This window comes from Maylandia zebra, linkage group LG9, assembly GCF_041146795.1.
Source record: "Maylandia zebra isolate NMK-2024a linkage group LG9, Mzebra_GT3a, whole genome shotgun sequence".
NCBI lineage: Eukaryota > Metazoa > Chordata > Actinopteri > Cichliformes > Cichlidae > Maylandia > Maylandia zebra.
Window position 1 is genome coordinate 25,695,601 of NC_135175.1, and position 22,750 is coordinate 25,718,350.

At 45.3% G+C, this 22,750-nt stretch overlaps 1 protein-coding gene across 1 annotated transcript in view; it reads left to right on the plus strand.

Moving 5' to 3' along the window:
* gli3 (GLI family zinc finger 3) overlaps positions 1 to 22,750 on the plus strand; it is a 98,220-nt gene that overhangs the window by 29,452 nt on the left and 46,018 nt on the right. The window contains exon 3 of the mRNA XM_004551935.3: positions 7,691 to 7,921. Coding sequence (XP_004551992.2) covers positions 7,691 to 7,921 — 231 coding nt within the window. The remainder of the gene's footprint in view (positions 1 to 7,690; positions 7,922 to 22,750) is intronic.

The following is a 22,750-nucleotide window of genomic DNA, read 5'->3' on the forward strand; positions in this document are numbered from 1 at the left end:
AAGCGCAAAAAATAAGACACGCTTCTTTCTTGCATTAAATATTGACAAACTTAGCACTAAACTGTTTGTTGCTCACGTTAATAAATGATTGATTTAAATATTTTCTTTGCATGCTGACAAGAAAAACTCTGCAAAATACATACGCAACAGGTCAGTTACAAAATTCTCAAAATACAATGTGCTTGCTACGTAAATATTGACAGTACTTTTAAAAAAATGCTAAAATCCAGTTTTGTGCTCGCGTAATGCGCTGGTATGTTTAGTCCTTAAACTTTTAAAGAAGAGCATTAATGAGGGTCTATTCATGAGTGTGCTGCAGGGGTGCTAAGTGTAAGAAAAAAAAAGCTTTGTTCTGTATTTCTTGTGGTGGATGAATGTTCTACCTTTCTGAGGAGCTCAATTCCGCAATTAAGTCATTCCCAGCTTCAGCATCCGACTCCTGAGGCAAATGTAACGCAGCATTTGTCGCTGTATTGCTGTAACTGTAACATGTGGTAGTTTCCTAATCTGGAGAGCTTGAGGTTGTGATCCTAAGGATGTTTATAGTCCTTTTTTGAAGTAAGGTATACCTATTCTTCTTGATTTCTCTTGACATCTCCCCGCATTCAATTCATGAGAAGCCAACAAACCTTTCTTTGCCATCTCTTTTTTTCTTGCTACTGCTATTTTCTTTAAATTTATAAATAAAAAACTGGTTGCTTTCAACCTAAATGAATCCCCATAGAGCCCCAGCAGTTTTTTCTTTTTTCTGAAAGAAGTACTGTGCATCCTGCAGTAGGGAACGTGCACAAAGCTGTGACCCACCCTAAAACTGCACGATAATTTGTGCGGTGGAAAATGGTCTACTCAGTCACTGAAATAGGATGAAGGCGATCAGCCTTCTTCCTACTGTTAGAGCATTTTTAAATCATTTGGGAAGTGCTTTTTAAATACAGTTTCCAAAGTAGAGGCTTCTGGAACGACTTCACCTATTTATAAGGTGCATAGTAAAAGAGGAAACGGTCATAACCATGATAAAAGCCACGAGCTGACATGTGTTTGAGTAGCAATAGAGCTGTACTATTTGTACAAGTGTTTCTGGCATTTTGACCTCGTCAGATGCCGTTTAAATTGGATGCGGTATGAATGATGTTCAAGCTTGACTCTCAAAAAAGTTTCACCTCTGTTTTCTTAGCTGCTTTGCAGGTGTGAGAAGAGATCAGCAGCAACAGCACAGGCAGTGAATTAGACAGACAGATCTGAACATCCACGGGCTTAATCACCATGGAGGAGTGAGTGAGGGAGGGAGAGAGTCCACTCTGGACTTAGATGTTCACTAGTCATTGATAAAGTGCTTAGCAGCAAGAAAATTAATGAATCCGGCCTGACTGGGGGAGCGGGGGGGGTTTGGTTAGAACGGGTGGGAGAGGAGGAGGGGTGTGTACGGGGGGGGGGTAATCCTGTTCCAGCTAAATGGCTGATCTCTCTCATTCCTCAGATATCAAATGTCAAAAGTTAAATTAGCCTGCTAGCCTCAGATACGAGTTAACATGCTTTTAAACGGGTCGTGGGGCGGCGATTTCTGTCTCCCCTGGGAGGGCGGGCAGGTGCCTTTGAAGTGTCTAATTATCCAACTCCCAGTAAGTGTGGGCAAACTATCTTAATGGGGTTCTCAATGTCTCAATGCAATGCACTAAAAGGCTCTTACAAACCTTTACCCCAATGTGTGGATGTGTTTCTCTACGTAAAAACTCATTTTGTTTACATGAAAGGATTTGAATTATAAATGCACAAGGTTTGCGCTAATAAAAGCTGATTATTCATGCTTAGAGCTTTATAAATTCTTATTCTATACTAAAAGGTGAGATATAGCCACAGTGGAATTTTGGATCATGTTTGATGTGCTTGAAATTACTGTATTATTTTTTTTTATAATTTTATCCCAACTGTTGGCTCTGCATTTCTTTGGCTGGATATTCATTTCTCTTGGCGAGCCGTCCCTAATCTGAGTGCCACAGACTTGGTCCGGATCACTGTGGTGTCAGAAGCGGGATTCCAGTGCTATGGCCCAGTGGAAAGCTGGCCCACTCTGGTCTGGTGGGCAGTGTGCCCAGATCCACCCTCGAAGACAAACTATCCCATGCGGACATGACTATGCCCTCATCTGCCCTAGCACATAATCATTTTATATTGTTGCGGAGGACATTACAAAGGTCTAACAGGTTATGGCTGATGATAGCTGGCTTGTGACAGTCTGAAGCAATGCTAATACAGTCTATGAGCCAATCAGAGCACTAAATGGCATCTTTTTGCTTTGAAGCCTTGATCAAATGCATCTCTTGGTGTTTGATTCCTCAAAGAATACAGGCCAAGGTGCCCTTTGAGTGAAAAACCTTAAAAGCTGTAACTATCTGTGGTCAAAAAGGCATCAGTGTGCTTTTTACAGTCAGGGCTTTCAGCTCTCTCACTGCGATGCTCATTGCTCCCTCACAATGTGGCCCTGATGAAATGGTAGTGGGGTTTCGGGCAGCTCTACGGTGGGCCTGTGCCCCTAATGGGTGAATAAGGGGTAGCTTAGGGCAGGCGGAGGCTTGGCACGACACAACCCTGCTGTGAGGCTGATTTGAGGTGAGCGCAAGGAAAGAGAAAGGAGCCAAGCAGGCTTTGATTTGCCCCTCCCCAGCCCCGGGGCCTGGAGGCTGGGACTGTGAGATGCTGAGGCTCTGGGTGCGTCCCAGAAGACCCCCGGCGGCAGAGAGAGCAAGCTGGGACCGCGAGTGGTGGAGCAGGGGGCTGGGGCGTAGGCTGCCGAGAGCCAAATTGAGATGTGGGAGTCGTCAAATTTGCCTAGATGAATATTGAAGAGGGCATTTGCGGACGCTGTGTGGGAAATCAGCCGCCGACAATAGACTGCTAACCAGGAGAGGGAACATCCTGACCTCTCTCTGCAATTCGTCCAAGCATCAATCAGGCACTGATAGTTAAATAATGTACCACAGCGGGTTCACTCTGCAGAGACAGAATCAAACACGAGTGCAGAGTGAGAGGGAGCTAACTTTTATATTTGCTGAAGTTCCCCAGACGTTTAGACTGGGGGATTGCTAACTATCCTGCCCACAGATATCAGAGTAATGACCTCATTCTGCCTTCTGACATTTAGATGTCTTTGTTAAGGAAGTTGTTCAAAAGTCAACCTTTTTAGTCAGATACATCAAGGCTCGCTAACCTTCACATAATGCATAACTGAACCTTGTTCTGTGGAAGGCCCCGAGCTCCTTGTGGCATTGAGCCTATCAGCCAAGAAGTTGATCAGAAAAATACCTCACACAATTGCAGTAATCCCCTACGCGGTTGCTGTTGGGTTTGGTAGAGCTTGAACGGTCTCTCGCTCTCTCCCTCGTATTTCAGCCTGCACTAATCGTGAATGATTCCCTCTGTCTTTAGCTCCAATGCCAGGGCCGGTGAATCAGGTACATAAGCCTAAGCTGCTTGGAGAGGTAGTCTTATTAAACTCTAGCCAGCTGCTGGAATTTTTCTTCCCCCTCTCATTGTTAATTGGGGAGTCTTGAGTCTTTCCCGGGAGTTGATTTGCAAGAGAAAGAAAAAGGGAGCAAGAGATTATTGCACAGGAGGAGAGGAGCTTTGAAGAAGTGTTTTGTGATTTCACCGCATATCCTCCACTCCTCTTCTCCTTGTTCGCTCTCCATGTGCTCCCCAGCCAAAACGTGTTTGTGCCACTGACAAAAAGCGCTTTGAGAAGTTCGAAGGTGGAATACAGCGCATGTCTGGCTTTGGCTCAGAGGTACAAGAACACCCCTTCTGATATTTTGAGCTTTTAGAAAAAGTGGTAACTGGGGATGGGGGAAACTATGGTGCGCAATGGCCCTTTGTACAACATGCATGTCCCAACTTTGGAGACTCTGACTGAGTTCAGGCCAGAAGGCGAATCAGACGGTTGGGAGTGAGGGACCGATTGGCATGTGGAGGAACAACAGTCCTCGTTCTTAACCTGCGCCTCTAGAAAATGCCTTCAAAAACAACAAGCTGAGCGTTTTGTTTCACTTGCTGTTTCTTTGAATTGGCTGGGCATCCTTAACTTTAGCCCCCCTCTTGTCCCAGGGCCCAGTTCTAAGAGGTACTGGCCCCACTCCATATCTCATTATCTCTTTCAAAATTTCATTTTGTCATTGCATCCACGCTGTCTTTTATACTGCCATATTAAAGGCCATGCATAGGGTTTTCTTGAAAGGTATTTGAACCAGAATCCTACAATAGACACCCCAGACAAGAGGAAAAAAGGGAGAAACCTGGGTTTTAGGATTTAATGAGCGGCTTGCTGGGGGTGAAAGAAGGATAGAAACCAAGTGAGTGAGAGCAATACAGAGTGCATTTGTAGAGGGTCAGAGAGAGAGAGAGAGAAGGAGGAGAAAGAGTAGTAAGGGAGGAAGAATGCAGGAATGGAGCACCAGGTACCATTATAGTGGCAGAGAAAGCTCCTGAAATACTAGAGCTGGGGCGTGTGCTCTGATCAGGACGGCAGTGAGCACAATTACCTTCTTTTCAAATCCTTCAGTGACACTGCGGGAGGAAGGAGGACTTTGAAACTTGAAAGGCAGGAGCTCGCTTTCAACCTCAAACGCGAGCAGGAAAGGGCTCTGAAATTTGTTCAGTGCTCCCCATCCACCATTAGCTTGTTTCTTCCTCTCGCCTCCAGGCATTTAAGCGCTTTTTGAAAAGATGTTAAGAAATTCAATCACCATAGAGAGAGCGGGATAGTTCTTTTTTCTGTTTTTTTGAGAGGCATGCTTTTCCTCTGGTCCACAGAGGACCGGCCTGCTGCTTTTGTGTTGGGCTGAATAGACCTGCAAACTGGTAGAGGACTGGATGCGGCAACCATGGGAAAAGAGAGGGAAATAAAAGAGGAATGAAAAATGAGGGAGGGAAAAGGGGAAAGGGTCTGCTGGGCTGATGGTCAGAGTTGGAGAAGTGTTGCAGGGTTGAACTTTTCAAAGTTGCATGTGTTTACCTGTGTCTTCTCTGTCTTCATTACCTCATTTCTTGACAGATGCTCAACACGTTAGAAGGATGTAAAAAGTTTCCACTCGCCAGGTACAAGCAGCATAGAAGAAAAACCTTACCAGAGACTCTCTTTCCTCCACTGAGGAGTCAAGGAGTCAATTGACCCTTGTGCTGCAGAGTGTTTGTTTAACTCTTTAAGGTCCTATGAACTGATGTAATGAACTCCCTCTAGGTGGTATATGGTAGAATGATGAAACCCACCCAGGGCTTGCTGGGGTGACTGGAGGGGGGATGGTGGTACTGTGACAGTGCTGTGATTGAACTATTAGTCGCTTGACCTCCCTTTAGGGAGAAAGACACATCTGAATAGCGGTGGGGGTCACCGAGAAAGTAAAAGGAAAGAAAAAGACAGAACACGAAAGATTGAGGACAAGAAGAGTAGTGCTCACTGAAATAGTTGGCAAATAGAAATGTAAAGTATAGATTTTTTTTTTTAAAAAGTAAACGCTTGAGTCTCCTTTGTAGTTTTTCATAACTTCACGCTACACCATGTCAAGCCCCAGTGATGAATGTATTTATAAAACATCAAATATATGTATGAAAGTACAAAAACAAGCTCATGAATATGTAGAAAGTTTCTACTTTCCCAGATGTAATGCTAGATTTTTCTGGATGTTAAAGAATTGAGCGTGCACAGTAGGAGCCGGAGCTGCACACAGCCACACGCTCTGCCCTTAGCATCGCTCGCTCCCCGCATAGTTTACAGTCTCGACTTCCTCAATTCATGTCAGGAGATGAACCCAATTCTGAAATCCCTTTATGTTAATATTGCGCTTTGCAAGCGCAGACCTATTAATCCAGCTTTAACCGTATAAGTTGCATTATTCCCTTAATAAGATCACTGGCTGTGCAGTATAGGATTAAATACTTATATCATAACTGACACTGTCATTTCCCGGGGATGAGAGCGCCTTGCTTCTCTGGTTGTCAGTTCCGCGTTAAGAATCCTTGAAACTGCTGCCAGTGCTGCACGAGGGCACGCTGGTCCAAACGCAGGTAATGGATGTGGGAGAGTGAAGGGAATAAAAGCAGGACCCTTGGGTTGCTCCTCCTGCTCTCTCGCTCTCTTCGCCTCTCTCAATCTCATTCTCCCTCTCTGTTTTTCTCTCTTAACCTCCTCCTTTCTGATCGCTTCTCTTCTTCTGTGAAGTGCTACAGCTCTATAGCAGCACTCTTCAGTGCTTAAGGTAGTGCGCTCTTTAATCTGGCCCTCGCCTCTGTTTCTTAATTGGCAGTTGGATGCTGTTGGGTTGCGGCACATAGTGGGGGAGCTGCTCACGCTGTTAGGCTGCTAATACTGCAGTACCTCTGGCGCCAGCACAACGGTATTTTGCCAGGTTCCCGGTGAGAAGCGTTAATACAAGAAAGAACATTGGAGTGTACTGATGACCAGCAGCCTTAGTGGTGAACTCATAATTGCATATAACCCGGGCTGAACATGGAGACCTGCGGGCAACACAAGCTGGAACTGAAGGATTTGGCTCAGGGCAAAAAAGCAAGGGCTTGCTCTTGACAAATGATGATTTTTTTGAATCTATAACATACAGATGTCTCAGTTCAAAGCAAAACCTAAGAAAGTACCCAAGTCCCTAAGATCACGTGTTATTGAAGATCATTTGGAATTCATGTTTTGACCCTTTTGATAGTGCAAAATGTCAAAATATATAAAAACAAAAATAATTCTTAAAATAGGCCACGTACAAACAATCACACTCTTTTAAGGTCTGGCCTGCCTATCTAGTTAGCATGTCACCAGTGATTTTGCAGAATTTCCCACAAACACATTAAAGTGCTGTTCACTAAAATATCCCAGTTCAGTCTGCCCCTGAGCATCATGACGTCCGGGCCTAAATCATCAGGCAGGATTTATGTCCTCCTGTTTTAAAGATTAAATCAACCCAGTTGAAAAAAAATGACATACTTTTGATGGCATGTTTCTTTCTGAGTTAGTCTCTGTGGTATCAGACTACAGAAAGGGCTAATACCAGGTCACGAGGATAACTGACCCTTATATATGTCATCTCAGAGGTCAAGCCAAGGGGTCAGAGGTCAGGTCTTTCTGGTGGAGCTTAGCCCTTGAACTCAGCTCCACATTTATCCGCTTTATACAGCATGCCAAGCAGCTTTCTCCAGAGGGCCTCCTAATTTCCCCCTTAGACACAGATAGAAAAAGAGAAAAAGATTTAGTTTAAGAGTGAAAGGTGGGGGTTGGTTGGAGACTGAAGCAGGGTGGGGTTGGTGTAGCCAGTGATGCTTGCTAACGGGCATCTTTGAATGCTGACTGAACGCCTGAGTTGTTTTCTTCATGAGAATTTATTTTTATATAAAAAGAGAAGACAGATGTGAATTTAAACACTTGTTCAGATGTTTGGAATTTTTTCCTCCATGGTGTCCGTTTGCTCATACGCTGACTGCTTCTGAACTCTCATATCCAGGGGCTGAAGGAAGGCAGATTTACCATAGGTTTCAGGTGTGCAAAGCAGCTCCTCCTTTTATGAGCTCCCCCACTACATGAGCAGCGTTCATAGCTACAGCTTTTATTCTGATATCTGTTTAAAAGAAAAATGTGTTGCCCTTCCAAATTTATAACACTGGATTCTTCTCCTGTCTTTCTGTCTTCATGTCCACGCAGAGGACGAGAGTTCAGGCACGCCTTACCACCGTGAGAGACGCAACGCCATCAGCTCTCAGGTCCCTGACAGAAGCATAAATGAGGAGCCCTCTACGTCTACGGAGGAACGCCCTTCCTTGCTCAAGAAGGAGCAGCACGGTTCCCTGCCACATCTGGCTGACCATGCACTTCCATACCGGGGCACGCTGTTTGCAATGGACCCTCGCAACGGCTACCTAGACTCGCACTATCGTAAGTCCGCGAGCCACAAACACAAGAGCCGCTCACTTCATTTTAAAATGGTAAACTTGAAACTTTAACGTGTAAAGTTGAGAAGCTACACAGCTCAAGGACATGCTTGCAGAACCCGTAATGCTGAAGCCAAGTTTCCCTTTTTACTGTAGGTGAGAGGCAGGGCCGCCAGATGCTTGATTAAGTCTGACAGATTAGCCCTTCTCTTACACTCCGTCTCTCCTCTGCACACAGATACAGGCACACACACTTGTGAACGCACGCACGCACTCTCGCCTTGTGTTGCGCTTGGGAAGTTAGTATGGGGAACGGCCAGCGTAGCTTCTTAATTCCCTCATTAGGGGCCTGTCTGAACACAGTACTCCGCTTTCTCTCATCAACACACACTTCAAAGCCCAAAAGCAACGCAGAGTCAAACCTCACCACCCCCTACTCTGCCTCTCGGTCTCTCTGGGACTCAGAGACTGTATGAGAGGAAGACACAGAGAGGGAGAGAGTGCGAGAGAGACTCACAGAGACAAAGCCCGAGAGAATCGGGTGAAGGAAGGAAGCTGGCAAAGATAATTCCAAGAAAAGGTGAGACACATAGCGGCGGTTAAGTAAAAGAAATGCTGGAGAAGGGTGTTTGGAGAGCAAAGGGGCTGATTTGGAAGTTAATCTGGTGGCCAGGACTTTAACTGCAGACAAGGATTTGATGTGATAGCTTGTTTAGTTTGGTTATACTGGTGCTGAAAGGGAGCAGGAGGAGTGCGCCAGAAGGATTTTAATCCAGCGGCAGTAATGAAAGTCCAGTGGACCCCAACCTTATACTGTAACTCTATTTATTCAGCCACTTCATTAACTGCTTCTCCATCGTGGTTGGGTGCCTGAGAGTCATCAAGGTGCCTCTTTAAGGTAAAGGTTACTTAAAACCAGGCAGTTCTCTGGACAGAACCCTCGAGGGCAGAACATTACTGCCCATTACATCCTGACCTAACTCAGCAACACTGCCACTTCTCATTTTATGTATGTGTGTGGGTATGTGTGAAGGAACTCTGGTGGTTCCAGACCACTGAAGCCTCGGGGTAGGAGTCAGGAAGGTTGGAGGGGTGGGGGTTGGGGGGAGGGGGTTAAGTCTGAGGCTTGGGGTCATGTGGAAAAGTCACAGTCTTGAAATGGAGAGTTCAAAAGCAGCAGGAAAAGTCAAAAGGGCTGTAGAGCTTCAAGAGGAATTCTTCGTGCACGAGGACTCGAGAGGGTGGAAGACTGCAGACGTATGGAGCAGACAGGAGTAGAGGACTGTGATAGCAGTGATGCTGGGATGTGTAGGCACGTGTAGGCATGATGCACAGACATCTGCAGCAAGGTTCTTGTAGTTTTTGGTTTTTCAAGACAAGGATTTACTATGTTTCTCTCTTTTCTGGTGTCGACCAGGAAAAACAAACAATTTACATATCATGTTGGGATCTGCCAAATTATCACAGGCATGATGAAAATATTAATAAACTAAGAAAAACAACACAAACATTTAAGAATTACACAAAAAGTTGATTCCCGGTGTTCAGGGAAGAATGAAAACACCAACAAGGTCAGTGTCAGTAACTTCTGGTGTTTTTCATTGATGTTTCTATGATCTCTCCTTCGCTCAGGAAGACTTATGATTTGAGATGAGAGCATTGCTGTGTAAAACACCTCCTTCTGGCCCCAGGTGTTGAGGACATGGGGAGTTCCTAAAGGCAGCGGTCCCATTCTGTCTGATTGAACCTAGTACCAGAGCTCAATCCCCATGAGCTCTGACGATCTGAGGGTCAGCAGATCGAAAGGGGTCCCCCTTAAACCTCTGCCACCCCCTCCCCAACCCCTGCTCTTCGGCTGCTTTGAACCAGGAGCCTATAGCATCTGTCGCCACTCCTGCACTACAAGGTGTAAAAAGCTACGGGCTCCTGTTCTGGTTTCTGGTTCAGTACACAATTGAGCACACATATTTTGCACATACACACACACACACACACACACACACTTAATTCTCCTGTGGCAGTCCCTCTCTATGAGGGCTTTGTCACCTCCTTAATTCATCCCAGGTGTGTGCGTGTGTGTGATGGAGAGGGGGCCCTAAGCCATTGTGCTGCGCTTGCACAGCGCTCCACGCCATGCAGCAGACAGCCAGGTAAATCCGATTACTCTTACCGCTAGTGTGTGTCAGTGCTTAATGTGCCTAAATGCGATGGCACCTGCAGCCTCACCACACCTGGCCGATGGGTCGTTAACATGGTGGCGAAGCTCTGGGAGGTGTGGGAGTCGAGCAACCACAAGAGACCGAAAGAGGGGTTTATCTTCAGGGCCTCGCGCTCTGAGTAAATCTGCGCTATTCACCCAGACTTGTGATCTCCCACTCTTCTTATGTCCTTGGCCTAAGTCTCTGTTTACTCTGGTTTTAACACCCACTTCAGCGCAGAAAAGAGGAGGCACCAAGGAAACATTGCTCCTATTGTTAGCATTAGCTAATCGTGGTGATGCCTGAGTCTTAGCCGCTTTTCTTGGGCAAACACTGGATAAGAGTCCATATCCTTCTTACCACAACGCTAATACATGAGGCTTTGCTGCAGGATAAGGAGAAAGGATTGAGATGAGGATTAATGAGGGAGAAGTCTTTTTTTTTAAGATCTTTAATTGTGTAGAAGTGTGAATGCGACACTGTGCGCTGACATCTGTCTACGTTGTGTGCTGATTAGCCGGTCAGTGGTCGTGCAGCAACAGTGAGCCCACTTGCTGGCGACGCATCTCTGCTTCCTCCAAAGGGATCCTCTTTTTTTTCTTTTTTAAAGTTTCTCATCTTTCCCTTCTTTGCCAGCCTAAACACATCTATGGAGGGACTTAAATCGCGTGCTTTTCAATGGCTTTCTTACAAATGTTGAAACTACTCTGAATGGTTGATGAATGCAACCAGTAAATTTGCAAAGCTTTAGAGATGATGCTAAAGAATTTCGTCCCTGAAGTGAGAAGTTTTGTTGCTGTGTTATATCTAGTCTGGGCAGAGCAGGCACAGCAAGTATCTTCAGGCTGTGATGGATAACTATCAGTTCAATAGTCTTCGGTTTAGCTCCTTAAAAATCTAGCCTAGATCTGGCTGCAAGGGCTTAATCCCCACACACCAAAGCCTTGCTGTCCTTGACTGATCTCAGAAACCAATTGAGCTAAGCACAGGCGGTGGAGGTATGGATCTTTTGGCCGGAGGAATCCTGCTCTCTGATCCTGGTCAAAGGTGACTGCATGGATCATACTGGCCCTGTGTTTGGGGAAAGCTACCGGGAACGCTGAGCCGTGGTATAAAACCTGTTCCACGATTTTATGGTTATAGGGAGAGGGGGGTGGGTGTCCAGTCACAGGGGTTAAACTCTGAACCGCTGCGCCAAGCTGATCTCAGGTCTACTCGGCCGTAGCACGCCGGCCGCTGCCCCGGCGTCATTCTGTCTGCCTCTATATCAAAATGCAGCTGACCACTGAACTGAATTAGCTGTCATCAAACTGTACGTGATCCACACAACAATGGCCCTGGCCTCGCTACAGTTAATTACAGTCCTTGGTCGCTCACTTCGTATGGACTGCACAGGGCCTTTCTATACGTGGCAGAGAGAGGAAGCACTGTGCGCTATGTATAATGTAAAGTATAAAGTGTGTGCATGTGTACGAGGAGAAAAAAGTAGCAGAGTGCTCTCACCGAACAAACTTTCTGATCTCTTGTTGGTTTAAATGTGACAACCGGCTTGGATGCAGGTTCAAACATCCCCCCCCCCTCAAACAACTGAGGAGAGCCTGGGGTGAGAGGACACGTGCCTGTTTCAAGGGTAAGTGTTTGTCTTTGTGATTGTTTCAATATTGGCTTTTTGAGCGTGGTGGCATGGTGCAGTCCCCCAGTGGTGTGCCGGCACAGAGAAGCCTGGGGCACACTGCAGGCGATGGAAAGGGATCCCTTCCATCCACCTCCTTTCATCAAAAAAGAACAACATGGGCCTGTGCTCTGCCGTGGCCCCTTGGTCCAGCACACCAGGGATAATCAGATGATCCCCTTTTATACAGCTTATTAGAGGCATCTCGCACCGTAAGATAGGCAGTATTCTCGCATGCATGTGCCTCTTTGTAGTTCTTGATGATTTAAGAGGGTTAAGCGGAGTTTGAAGTGCTTCAAGAATGCACTTTCATACCATCTTAAGGTCATGCGGTGCTTTTACCACAAAGCTGATGTGTGTGTGTGTGTGTGAAAACGGCATATCTCTGAACAGTAGCAGTTCCTATTAACAATGACGAGATTAAATGTGAAGGAGCTAAGAAGAATTAAGAAGAATTTCTAGAGGACTGAAGATGTTCTCAGTGTTTCTCAGTGCCGTTGTAGCATCATCTGCCAGTGTGTTTACCCTCTTTTCCAATGTGATTGGTTAATCGAGTCGCAGATGCAAATAGGAACAATGGCGCTTTGTCGACGGGAAAGCTTAAAAATGAAGATTTGTTGTGTCTTGTCCATCCAAAAGGAGAATAAACACTCCCTCCTGCTTACATTAAGCACCAAATTATGAAAAGAAGAAGACTAAATACCCATGAGGGCTTCTCCTCAGCTCTCCGGTTAAAGCCACAATATCACAAGATTTTCCTCTCCGCTTTGAGTTACCCCGTATTCACCAGTATGATAGAGTCCAACATGTTTCTTCTGAATCCATATCTCATCACTTTTTTTTTCATTTGCATTCCTCTCACTTAGTGCCAAAGATAAGCACCCTTATCCCTCCAACCAACAACCCGTATCTTGCTCTTGTCTCTGGAGGGTCACAAGTATATATTGTTCTACATGAAGAAGAGGCTGATGAACATAGTATAATTAAAATGTTTCTAACGGCGTGGTGAAGTGGAAGATATCGCTGGAGAGAGGAGAAAGACGGAAAGGGAGGCACGGCTGAGTATGAGGGTGTAAGTGAGACAGAGGGCTAAGAAGTAGAGAGAAGAGCAGTAGAGAGTGTAGGGGGTGGGGGGGTGTAACAAAGCAGAAAATGAAGAGAGACATAAAAGAATGGGAGCTCAAGGAGGTCAGGCCCATCACAGGCTTTAGTGTTGCCTTCAAAGATGCCTGGGACAGGTGGCAGCTCCAGACAATCTCGCACCACAGAGCAGCATCCTCTCAGGACGAGATAAGGGATTCCTCCATCCAGGCACCCTCCTCCCACCTCTCCTGCGTGCACACACGCACACACCCCACCTCCCTCATGCCCACCCCTCCCCCCCTCCCTCCCATCTCGGGGTTCTCCCAGACGGGCCGCTTTGATGTGGCTCAGTGTGAGCGGGCAGCTGTAGGCCACGGGGCTGCAGCAGCGCTGCTGGGCCACTGGGCCGGCGGACCGTTGGGATCCGACTGGAGCGCGGCTCAATCAGCGGGGCTCTCCGGTGCCCGGCACTTTCAGGTCTCATTAAAGCGCTCCGGCAGGGTTAATCCTCTTTAAGGTTTACATGGGCCTCCGTTTGTCTCTCTGCCCAGACTGAGGGAACCCCTGGGCGCCACCTGCGTGACAAAGACTCAAATCACTGTGACACAACTTCCCTCCGTCTGTACTCCTCCACACCCGTTGTATGTTCTTCTCACTCCTCCCTCTTTTCCTGCATCTGTCCCCTGTGCATTCCGCCTCCTTGTTCCTGCCATTCCCTTGATAGTACCTAGGCCTGGTTCTGAGTCTTTTAGGATTATTTGGGTGGAATCTGTTGACAGCAGTGTAGTAAATGGATTACAACTTTGTCCTTGTTTAGGGATGCTGTGAGGAGGGAAAGAGGGAGAGATCGGGGAGGATGTGCTTTGAATAACGAGAGAGGCAAAGAAACAGAGATAGACAGAAACTGGGATTAACTGAAGGAATTAGGAATACAATGCAAGAGTGAGAGGGTGAAAGAGAGGGTAAGGTGACAGCAAAGCACACTGTACAAAGAGTGAAGAGGAAGGAGACTCAGAGTTACAGATGGTGTTTTACTCATAAGACCCAAATGGTCCAGAGGCATCAAACTGTATTTGGTCTTACAGAGCCCAGGAGCCATTTGTCTGATTGTTGTAACACTGGGCTTTGTCTTTACTCTGTGACACGTAGTTTCCTTCCACCCGCCTCAAATAATGGCCACATACCTCTAGAGACCTGAGCAGACTTTGTCTAATGTCTGGATTCAGTGGAAGATAGAGCAACAGCCACTCAGCCCAGGGAGAAAAAGCCATTTCTGAGCTAGATATTTAAAGGACTGCACTGGTAGTTTTGAATGTTTATGGTGATAAAAGATTTGGGCAATCAAGTGGTGCTGCATTGGTTAGCACTTGTGCCTCACAGAAAGAAGGCCATGGGGTTGAAACCGCCTGCCAGCTGGAGCCTTTCTGTGTGGAGTTTGAGTGTATGGGTTCTCTCTGGGAACTCCCGTCTTCCTCCCACAGTCCAAAGATGTGCATGTTAGGTTAATGGGGATCCCAAATGTGAGTTATCTGTCTCTCTGTTAGTCCTACGATGGCTGTTCAGGTCATACGCTGCCTTTCGCCCTGTGTCAGCAGGGATAGCCTGCACTGGATAAGTGGTTATGAAAATGGATGATTAGTTAGATTTAATTCACATGTTCTAGCTGCTGGTTTCACAGCATGAAAAATGCATGAAAATTAACTCACGTTGGCTTTCGACTTGCCAGCTTGTTTTCATTCCCAGGGCGTCAAATACCTTGCAGTCAAAGCTGCCGGCATATCACAAATATGCATGGTGGCCCGTGGCCTCGGTGCCAGGTTTATGTCAGTAGTGAGACAGTTCTCATTTCCAGCTCATCACATACACTATATTTAGCACGTTCTTCTTGAAAGTGTTCCATTAAAACGTATGTGAAAGTATAATTTTTCCATGAGCAGAAAAAGAGGCAGGTTTAAACACGCAGTGTTATCTCCTGGCATCCAGCAATAAGTCAAGACACAGGTGCCACAGGACTGCTACGCATTTCTTTGACACCAGCATTTATATAATATCATGGATTTGAAAATTGAAGATTATTGAGGAAGAAGAACATTGAAAAGATTCCAGGTCATGTTTTGAAAAAAATGAAGTGGAACAGAGTGTTTTGCGGTTAAGTAATGTGATGCATTTTGTCTGCTCATACTTAAAGCTCTCTCAGATTGTATTTCCCACTTTAAGTCACATTATCGGGCTTTTCTCACTCACTGTGAGGGATTTATAATCTTAATCAAGACCCAGAGGTGAACTAACAGCAACAATGGCTACCAGCAAATGCATTTAGCGAACAAACTACATTAACATTGCTTGCTGCGGTCAGTGGCCTCTCAGCGTGAGTCAAAATTGAATAGTCGTCCATTTTCCCCAGGCGGCGGCGTCCAGTCTGTGTGTTATTAGAATGCAGGTGTGTTAACCTCGCAGTCACTGTCACACAGCCACATGCAGTTTTGGTATCACCTGCATATAGAGGCCTGAGGATGTGATGTGACACTGAACCGCATAGAGGGTCAGACTGTCCTGGTAGTCTGATGCAGCATGGACAGTCGTGAACACACTCTCTAATACGACCTCGGCTTGTATCAGAGTAGTTTATCGTGCATTTTCTCTAATACAGGCATTTAAATGCATCAGTGGACTCTTTTCTAAATAAAGATCTCAAAAAATTCCAAGCCCAGTATTGGCCTTGAATTTGAGTGGAATAAATCATGCAGCTGAAGCAAAATAAATGTAGCCAAGTCCTGCTTAGTTAACCTGAGGTTTAAATCGACTCCCTTTTATCTGAGTCGTCATTGTTTGGCGAAAAGGAGATAGACAGATGCAAGAGATACAGAGGAGGAGGTGGAGGGAGAGAGAGGTGTAGTGTGGAGTTTTAGCTGGTAAACTGCTGCGTCTTTTCTCAGCCGAGTCGGGGAGAGGAGGCTGGAGGGTGGAGTAGGGCAGAGAGGGTGCGGGAGTGAGGGGAGAGGGCCAACGCGTAGCTCTTTGTTCTACTCCCGGGCTTATCCCAATCTGGAGAAATTCGGGAAATGTAAGAGATAGATGGGTGCTCCAGAGAGGCCCAGTGAAATAACCTTACTAGGATACAGGGGAAGAGAAAAAAAGAGGGTGCATTGCTGAGGTTGGGTAGTGCTGGGGGCCCCTGGCAGAGATGTGTGCGTGCTTAGCTCCACTCTCTAGCATTAAAAAATCCTTAGATTGGAGTGCAATTTGTTAAGATTACGACTCTGGTTCGTAAATGTTTTGCAGCTGTGGAGCTCTGCTGAGTTATTTGTGTAACTTATGTCTAAATGTCCTGCAATTGGATACATATTTTAATGGGTAGTCATCTGTAAATCCTCTAAAAATATGAGATAAAGTCTGGCAGGGAATTGTTGCATGTCCTGCAGGTGGTGTATGAGCAAAGTAAACCCCTGGAGGGAAAAAATAAAAAGACCCAGTACTTAACAAATAAATAATCTGTTTGAACATTAAGTCTCAGAGCAAATATGCACAGACTTGCGGGCACTGACTGACTTGTTCAGTCGACGTCTGACAGCGAGTAGCGATGGAATGTATGCTCAAACAGAAAGCCTGTTATCGTGCAGACGTTTCTCTCTTTCACGCTCGTGTTCCGTTCTCTGCCTTGTTTTTCTTTTCCGCTGTGTTAATTGCTTTTTACCAAAAGAAAGACTGCTTGTGTTTAATGGTGTGAGAGCAACTGAGCAAGAGAGACAGAGAAAGCACGAACAGCAGAGAAGATAAAAAAAAAAAATCTATTGACTTACAGAGGAAGGGCAGAGTGTGATCTGCCAGCCTCGTACATATGATGAATGGCAGAGAGATTGGCAAGCCAACACTTAACATTTTTCTTTTATTTAACCTCTCTGCTTTCTTTCTTCTGCCTCACTCTCACTGTTGGTCTTTGCTGAATAAAGGCTTGTTTTTATCTTTCTCTATTCTCGTGCCCGAGCATTACATACAGCGGAGAAAGCTCTGCACAGCACGAACATTAGGCTAATTTATACAGCGGTAATTAGGCCATTAGACCTGAAACAATCTGGGACCTGTAATTAAGCAAAGCGCTCCAAAAGTCAACAGCAACTCCCATTGAGCTTAGCTAAACAGTCTCCAAAAGTGTTATTTACATGTCCAAACAGCTTGAGGTCTCAGTGTAAGCAAACATGATGAGAGGCGGGGTGTGAAAGGATTGATCACAGGGGGAATTTAGAGGCAGCTTCCAAACTATGTCTGCTGATAGTCTGTTGAAGGCTTTTTTTTTCAATCTCTGGCCGGCCTGATAATGATGAGAGGCTCAGCGTCACATCTCTGGAAGCAAGTGTGATCAGAAGTGTTAAACGCACCAATCATGTAATAGTTCGAGCAGACTCTGAGTACTCACGGTAAAGCTTGTCTGCAGATATGCCATAAAGAGGAAAATATGGTGTAATACTCTTACAATTTTATATATTGGAAGCAGGGTTCGAAAATAACACCTGGCAAGCACCAAATGTCGCAAGTAAATCTTGTAAGGTTAGCTTAGTTAAAACAATACTAAGAATCTCTGTGATATCGATTACAGGTTCAGCCCTGTATTCAACAAACCCTGTTCCTGCTCTGTGTCTGTGCAAAAAAAAAAAAGTCAGTGAGTCTTTTAGCGTCTGCTTGCAATCAAACAGTGAGTGCAAGGGTCCCCGTGGACGTCCGGATGAACGCCTAATTTTTGTGACCGTACAGACTCATCCACCCAAAAGTTCAAGCAGACTTTTAAGAAAAAGTATAAGAGAAACGTGGTGTCTCCAGCTGTATGTGTCCATGTGCTGCATAATCAAAGCTTGAGGAGCACACCATGAAAGAAGCTGGGGGTGGAGATGGGGTTGCAAAGTGGCTTGCAGATATGCAGCAACTGTAGGCAGGCTTAAATAGCATCGAAATAGCATCGGATCGACCAATCTGTCAGGAATGTTGCTGAGCTGGACTTTGTCGACTGATTTATTAGCAATAAAATTCCATTGAATTTTAAACTCACGACTTGTTAGCCGTTGACCAATACATTAGAATAATTTGGCTTCACAGCCTCTCCTTTTAAATACATTTATTTTAAATAAATAAACATATAATTTTAGCACAGATGTAAGGAAATGCATTCCTGCAAACCCACAAATGCATTTTCCTGTGCTCAGTTTATTTCAAAAAGTAAAAAGCTAAGAGTTAACCACAGCTATTGTAGCAGTTCCTAATATGGGGACTTTTGTGGGGTTACGCTATTAGACAAATCAGTTATAGATGACTTTATTCCATAAAAAGATGGAATGGAAGAAAGCTGGAAAAACAGCTGTACAAAGACCTGACCACTGTAGTCTCTCCTTTAAACACATTCATTTCCTTTAGCTTGAAAAGTTATTCAAATGGACCAATCGAAGAAAGCACTGTCTGGGTTTCACATCATCTATTTCTAGAAGTCACAATGTAGCAGGAGTGAGTATAACACTCTCTGTCTTCTTTTCCACTTGTACTTACTTCCAGAAAGGAGCGGCACACACGTGCGCTATTAAACGTGCAAATACACAAAGTCTTGAGCATCTTTGACGCGCTGCAAAGTGTTGCAGAGTTGGGTTCTAACTGTGGGCCCTGCTGCAGACGAGCATGCCTGAACAGTGAGATCACGAGCGAGGAAAGAGGTGGCATAATGAAATCTGGCACTCGCGGCCCCGGCACAGGCTTCATATGTTCCACATTAGCAATTCACAAACCTCTGGAGCAGGCCCCAGCAGCCCTTTTCTCACTCCGCCTTAGTCGCTTATGACAAACTGTCACTGGCTCTTTGTGCTCTCGCAGTGGAGCGTCGATGAGAAGTGCAGCGTTTATGGTGGAGTGTTTCGTCCTTGGCTGCGGGTGACACTCTGTGCGAGCAGAGTCAGTGAACCCTCACCGCGGGAGAGGAGGAGCCCAGGTTTTTGCCGTCAAGACAATAAACTCACAATGCTGAGTTGACAACAAAAGAGCAACAAGGGGAAATTGTTTGTATTATCAACACCCAAATCAGAATTGCAAGTGACAGCTCAAATTCTGCAAAAGTATCAGCTCACGCTTGTTCCGGAGCACGTTTAAGACGCTTTGTGCCAAAGCTTCCACTATGAAAGGAGATTAACCAATAAGGATATTGCAAATGATGTGCTTTAGGCTTTATCCTCCCCTCGTCCTCACCCCCACCCCCCACCCCATTCTTTTGAAATTATTCAAGTGTCCAATAAAGGACAAGTCAATTACCATCCTCTCTTTAATGAGGTGGAAGCTGGCTTTTGGTCCTGAGTACAGAGTGTTTGTGTGAATTAGAATTAATGAGCCTGGTCAAAGTTTGCTTCTAATTGCCCTTTCATTAAGACCCATTTGTGATCATGTCTTAATACCTTCCATCCTTTCTCCTAAAAGACTGAAAAAAGAGGGGGGCAAAACAAAAATGAACACTGCTGCTCTGAAAAGTTGCACAGAGGTCATTAAAATGTTCGAGAGGAGCTCTGAAGAGCTAATGAATTAGTTGAAAGTTATGAAAGATGCTACTACAAAAAGTTCCTGATTCTCAGTATTTGATTGGCTGACATGCTTTAAAAACATAATTAACTTAACTATACGTAACAGGGAGAAAAACCGTTAGGATTACACTTTCTTTAGGAATGCTCGAGCGGCCGTGGTGTGTGTGGCCACAGTGGGAAGGTAAAAACTGTGACATGTGTTTTGGCTTCCCGTGTGCCTTCCAGCTGTATTCTGTATTTGACAAAGAGAATACCCGGAATATCCAGAGAAGCAGGGGCAATTTAGTTTGGGAGTAAACAGTAAGGAGTCCCTACAGGAAACACTGGAGATAGATTGCAGGATGGAGGCTCTCCCCTCTTTTTCTCTGCTCTCTGTTCTTCGTGACTGTATACATTCCCTGTAGTGACACGGGTCGGTTTGCCTTGCTAATGGGGAGCTGTGCTTGGTGTAAAAGAGGTGGCAGGCTCTATTTAGATAGGGCCGTGGTAAAGTAAACTTCAGACTTGGATTTAAATAAACCTCAGCGGAATGGTTTGCCATGCTGTAAAGTCGTGGGCAGCAGAAAGAGTAGGAAGGAAGGGAGGGAAGGAGTGAGAAAAAGGCTCTTGTTTCAGTACAGGGCTGTGCTGAGTGAGTGGCTCCAGAGACATAAACAAAAGGGGGATCTGGGTAATTCAACGAGGAGCGGCGGATGTAGGAATGAAGGTGTACGTTGCAGCGGTGAAGGGGTGGAGTATTTAAATTGATAGCACATTTTTTTAACCTCAGTAGCTGTCTGTTATTGCACAACATGACAGAGGCTATAATAAAGTTCCTGCTATGTGGGCAGGGATGAGTAAGATTAGAGAACATGAAGCTTTTACTCCCATAGACGCTGGTAAACCTGATGCTTCATTTCCGAGTCTGACAGCCAAGGGCCGACAGCCCGGGAGTGGAGCTGTGGAGAGTAAACAAAGCAGATTCTGCTCTTGTCTACCAGCAGCCCATCCCTTCATCCCAGCATCCCCTCATCCCTCCCGCCCTCAGCAGCTCTGGAATCAGCTGAGGTGAGCCAAGCCAAAACTGAGTCATCAGGAGAGAACTATCAAACAGACAGAGACGGAGTGGTCAGATACTTGCCAGAGCTGCATGGAGGAGGCTTTTACCACTTATCTCTGCTATTGTGAAAAACAGGATGAAAACCCACGAGTGCTTTCTAGAAGTTTGCCTAAGTTTTCTCTTCACTTGTTGAACAAATTTTCTGTGAAACTGGAGAACTTTATAGCGTACTGTTATACAGCATGATGCAGAAGTTGACTTATGACTTGGATTTAAGAGCTGTTTGGACACGGGGTAAATATATACAATTTCATCCTGAAGTCTGACTGGCATCCTTCTCACTCATCATTGCAGGGGTGCAAACTTTGCAACTTTGCCCTCAGTTTTAGCAACTTTCTTTTCTTAAAAAACAACTTGTGCGTCTCCACAGATGAACCACCCCATTAGAGCACGTCTCTAATGGGCTTAAGCGTGGTTTCTAGTGTATTTAAAAGTAGAATGGGAGGTAGAGCCATCAGCTTTCAGGCCCCTCTTCTGTGGAGCCATCTTCTAGTTTGGCTTGAAGCTTTCCTTTTTGTTAAAGCATGCCATTATGGGCTGGATCAGGTGACCCTAGACTGCTTGGGCCTTCCCATGACGCACTTCTTCACTCACCTCTAGCCCTGTCTCCCTTCCCTCACTCCTCAACGTTCACGTCAGATGGCTGCCTCTCCCTGAGCCTGCTTCTGGTTGAGCTTTCTTCCTTCCCACTGTTGGGAATAGTGCTTGCTCAAAGGGTATTGTCTGATTGTTGGGGTTTCTCTATGTTATTGTAGGGTTTTTACCTTACACTATAGAGCACCTTGAGTCTCGCATTGAGATGACTGTTGTTCTGATTTGTAGCCAGATATAGATAAATGATTGGAACTGAACGGAAAGCCTTGCTCTCCTGCTTCAGACAGACTAAAGCAGGCTAAAGCTCCAGGTTGTTTGTGTTGATCATCACTGAAGCTCTGGGAGCTTCCCAGAAAAAAAAGATCTTTGACACTTAGTTTAGGATCTAGATTTTTCTCTCGCTTGGTTTCTGCTGCTTCATTTCTCTTATTAAGACTCAATACATTGCAAAGCTGTAAGCCTAAGCAAAACTAAAGTGACCACCTCTCAATTGTAGCTGTTGCCCCAAGCTGGCAGTGATTAACCCAGTAAATAAATGAGCCATGAGGTAAGCAGAGACCCGAGATCAACACCTGGTGTATTGCCCAACGATGCAGCTGAATCTGTCATGGCTCAACACTCGTGGAGCTGTTGGGCACCTCACCGTTTGGCAATGTGCCCTTTTGGCTCACGCTTCCAAATGTTTACAACCATAAAAAAAAAAAAAAAAATATATATATATATATATATATATATATATAGCTAGCAGCCTCAGAGACTTGCTGCGTGACGTTATACAGATGTTGACACATGCTTAGCCTCGGGGGGATGATAATGCAACTTGGCACTGGTCTCAGTAACACAGGTAATAAAGTGGCTAATGTTCTAGCAGTGAGATGCAGTTAATCCGTGCGCAATGGTCATTTGCTGTTTCTGCCTTGATATACACACTTTAACCTAACGTGTCAAAACTTAAGCAGGCACCTTTTGGTTGCTTGTTTCGACTCGTCCAACAGTGGGTGCACGGTTGCGACACACAAATTCAGCTTCAAGTTACAACTATATAACAACGAGTGCAAGTCAGGGTTCGACGATGAGTGCGTACGTGTGCAAAGTCAGCCTGGTTGTGGCAGTTTCAATTTCTGCTGTAAAAATTAAAATAGAGAGGGTAAAAGTAAAGAAAAGGCTTGAAAACTCATGTAATACAAATATTTTAATGTTTTATCTGGAGGTGGGGGGGGGTGAGAGAGTGAAAGAAGCCTCTGGATTCTCTGTGATAAAACACCAAGATGGAAAAGGATGTTTTTGTTTCCCATTTTGTTCGTTTCAGTGGTTGTACTCAAATGTTATCCTTTGTACAAAACCATATTATGCTTGGCACGGTGAGAAATGTGCCATTTGGCTGCTTTTCCTACGCTTATTTATCCCTGTTTATTTTGAGTTCTCTCAGCCTTGAGACATGTACAAAGACTTCCTCAGCTAACATTTTTCGAGCGGCGCAGCTTTTAGCTTTAATGAGGTCTCATTTGGGTGGGTCCGCTGAAAGATAGCCATCAACCACTGCCTTTCATTACTGCTGCTATTTAGATTAGCCGAGGAGGGAATGGATCCACTTGCAGACGTATTTTAGGAGAACTGGGACTTTTATAAACTGTAAAGAAAA